This window comes from Mesoplodon mirus (genome assembly GCF_964341445.2).
Source record: "Mesoplodon mirus genome assembly, chromosome: 9".
NCBI lineage: Eukaryota > Metazoa > Chordata > Mammalia > Artiodactyla > Ziphiidae > Mesoplodon > Mesoplodon mirus.
Window position 1 is genome coordinate 104393922 of NC_138985.1, and position 3667 is coordinate 104397588.

At 42.2% G+C, this 3667-nt stretch overlaps 1 protein-coding gene across 1 annotated transcript; it reads left to right on the forward strand.

Annotated features, from left to right (window-relative positions):
- Nucleotides 1-419: 419 nt before the first annotated feature.
- On the forward strand, nt 420-1379 carry OR6B1 (olfactory receptor family 6 subfamily B member 1; the record flags this gene model as incomplete). Its single annotated transcript, XM_082632381.1, has 1 exon — nt 420-1379. Exon 1 carries the CDS (start codon nt 444-446, stop codon nt 1377-1379), a length of 936 nt encoding a protein of 311 aa, XP_082488507.1. The 5' UTR covers nt 420-443.
- Nucleotides 1380-3667: the final 2288 nt, after the last annotated feature.

The window sequence follows — 3667 nt, forward strand, 5'->3', positions numbered from 1 at the left end:
AGCTCTGGGTGGATGAAAGGCCAAGAAAGGCAGGTGTATCCTTTAGAATTGGCACTGGTAACATGGAACATGGCAGTTTGATACTGTTTAATTTGGGTGTGGTTGTGAAGGGCAGTGTAGGATATTAGATAGAGCATGTTGTTTAGACTTGGACTTGAATGTGATTCCTGCCCTGCTGCCAGTGGGAATGTGGTTAAGTAACTTAATGCCTTTCCAAAGCTCAGTTTCTTCATGACTAAGATGGGTATAATAACATGTATAAAGAGGCTATGTGAGAATCAAATTACATTATGTGCATAATGTACCCAGTGTATGATCTAGCCTATAATATACTATTAAAACATGATATCTGTTACTGTTATTACTAGTCAGAGAAGGCAAAAGATGGAAGTCTGACCAAGTGATTTTTTTCCCCCAGGAGAGTTAAGCCCTTTGTCTCCAATATGGATGTGGAGAACCAGATACGGGTCACCAGGTTCATTCTGGTGGGGTTTCCTGGGAACTGGGGTGTGCATGCAACAGTGTTCCTCATGTTCCTCGTGGCCTGTATTCTGACAGTGGCTGAAAATGTGATCATCTTCCTGTTGGTGCAGCAGAACCTGCCACTGCACAAGCCTGTGTACTTCTTCCTGGCCAACCTGTCCTTCTTGGAGACCTGGTACATCTCTGTGACTGTACCCAAGTTGCTGTTTAGTTTTTGGTGTGTGAGCAGCAGCATCTCCTTCACTCACTGTATGATACAGCTTTACTTCTTCATTGCACTCATGTGCACAGAATGTGTGCTCCTGGCTGCCGTGGCCTATGACCGTTATGTGGCCATCTGCCGCCCACTGCACTATCCCACCATTACGAGCCAGGGGCTCTGCTTCCTCCTGTCTCTTGGTTCCTGTACCAATGGCTTTGGCATCTCCTTGGCTAAGATCTACTTCATCTCTTGCCTCAGCTTCTGTGGCCCCAATGTCATCAATCATTTCTTCTGTGATACCTCTCCAGTACTTAACCTCTCCTGCACAGACATGTCCACAGCTGAATTGGTGGACTTTGTCCTGGCACTGGTCATCTTCCTCTTCCCCCTCTCTCTCACTGTCCTGTCCTGTGGATGCATTCTGGCCACCATCCTACGCATGCCCACAGGAAAGCAGAAGGCGTTTTCTACTTGTGCCTCCCACCTCGTGGTGGTCACCATCTTCTGTTCAGCTACTATTTTCATGTATGTCTGGCCCCGAGCCATTCATGCCTTCACCATGAACCAAGTTATTTCCATCGTCTATGCCATTGTTACCCCTGCTCTTAACCCTTTCATTTATTGTCTAAGGAACCGAGAGGTCAGAGAGGCTCTGAAGAAACTGGCTTACTGCCAGGCCATCCGATCTGGCTAGTCTGTTACAATTGATTAGAAAGAAGTGATTTGATTTGGTGCCTGCTCTTCCCTCCTCCATCCTTTCTCCTTTAATGCCTCACCTGGATATTACTCACGTTAATGTGACCTCACCACATCCACCTTAACCACGGGCTCTTGGCTATGTCCTGAGGTCTGCATCAATCTGTGTTCTAAGGGCATACCCCTTGAATAGAGAATTCTCTTGGGCTCTGATCCAAAGTGGGGTTTCTAAGACTGTGAGTAAATTCCTGAGTTAAGTGGGAGAGAGAGATGGCAGCATATGAATTAGCTGTTTTATCTAGCAAGCATTAAACACTCGGGAAACAGTTTTGGCGACAGCTTCCTGACTTCTCAGTTTCCTGACTGAGACAGAGGTAGCAGCTGCTTTAACAGTCCATTCTGGATACTATGCCAGGAGTCAGTCTTGGTGGCAGAGACTAGAGACTGTTCCTGTACGCCTTTCAGCACTTTTTGTAAGCACCCATTTCCCTGTATTAAGTACCTTTCTGCTTCAAACAGCTGGAGTGCTTTCTGTTATCTGTAAGTGAACTGTACCTTTTTCAATGATATTTTGTCTTCTTATATAACTTATTCAGTTGTTTTGTGTTGAATTTCATATTTCCCTCCTAGATGTCACAGTATGTTTATTTGTATCCTCTAGTGGATGAGCACATAATAGCTGATAAATAAATAAATATCATCTCATGTATTATTTGCTAAAGGAAGCTTGCCCTCACAGTCCTCTTTTCTTCTGATCTCAGTGTTCCCTCATTCCTCTTCAGTTTTCTTTTACTTCCTCTGAGCTCACTCCCTCACCTCATATACAAATAACTAGCCCAGTCTTAGGAATTGACAGATTTTCATCCTATACCACAGTGTCTCTCAACTCTCCTACTTGTTTATCTGATACCCTACCCATGTACGCCTTACCTTTTTGATAAAATGAGCCCACACACCTGCAGAAGGGCACTCTTGATTCATAATTCTGACAATGGCAAAGGGAGCTATACTTTAAGTTGTATTCAGTGTAACATGCTGATGTCAGTAGGAATTTAAGTCTTCCATTAGAGCAGTTTAAAATAGAATGGCTTTTATAATTTACATCCTCTTTCACGAACAATACTTTCAAGAATGTTTTCTCTTTCTTCTGAAGTAAGAGCCATTAGGTGGGCTCTTTGCTGCACTTTACAAACTTCCAGAACAGAAGGAAGTAAATAATGAATAATCACAGACAGTGGGGAACAGAGGTCAAAACCCAGATCTGCTAACTCTAAGCCCTAGGTCCTTTCTCTCCCCAGAGAGAAAACATGCTTCTTTAGCAAGTCTAGTGTGGAAGCCAGTTGTGCAGGGATGTGGTTGGAATAATCAATTACTATATCTAGAGAACTGTTAATAAAATAAAAATGGACACATGTGAAGTATACTCCTCAGGAAAGAAAGAAACAAAGGTAAAATGCAAACCTCTTTAGAGAATAAAGATACAAAAGGAAATGATTCTCATAATGGAAATGATTTAATATTTGCTCCTAGAACATATTTTGGTCCCTTCATACATAAAGAAGTGGTTATAAATGTATTTCCATTTAAAACCCAAACATGTAAAGATAAATTATTGTTTCTGAGATAATTCAGATGAATCAAAACATAACAGTACAGTCATATAGGGCTATGAAATGTGTACACGGAAAAACAGGCAAAGGCATCTTTAGCAGGAATCAGTAAATGAGGGGTGTAAACAACCAACTGGTTGCTGACAATCTGAGTTTTAGTCCCACATATATTTTTGTCATGTGAGCTGGAACAAACCATCTAAACTCTCTGAAACAGATTCCTCACGTGTAAAATAGAAATAATAATGCTTACTCTGCTTCCTTTACACAGTGGTCTTGAAGATCACCTGGCATGATGCAAAAGATCTTGATTGTTAAAAATGTTGACCAGTGTGAGACCTAAGCAAGCTGAAGGTTGGTTAGGGTTTACATGAGGAAACTGGTAGGGAAGATTGTGCCCTCGACCTGTCTGAAACTGTCCACACTGCCTGAGCTTCATGTGTATAAGCTGGGAGACTCCCGATAGAAGGGGATGCTTGTTTCTTTATTATTTTCAGAAGTGTCTGAATGAGGGAGAGCGTGGAAGTAGAATTTCTTCATAAATGCTATTGTGTTTCAAAGAGCAGATGGGAATCATCAAAATGTAGCCTTGACCTCTTTGTGAGAAGAATATCTAAATGCATGGCCTCTGAAAAGTAGACGGTACAGATCAGACCAACATGGGAATCAGCCTCAG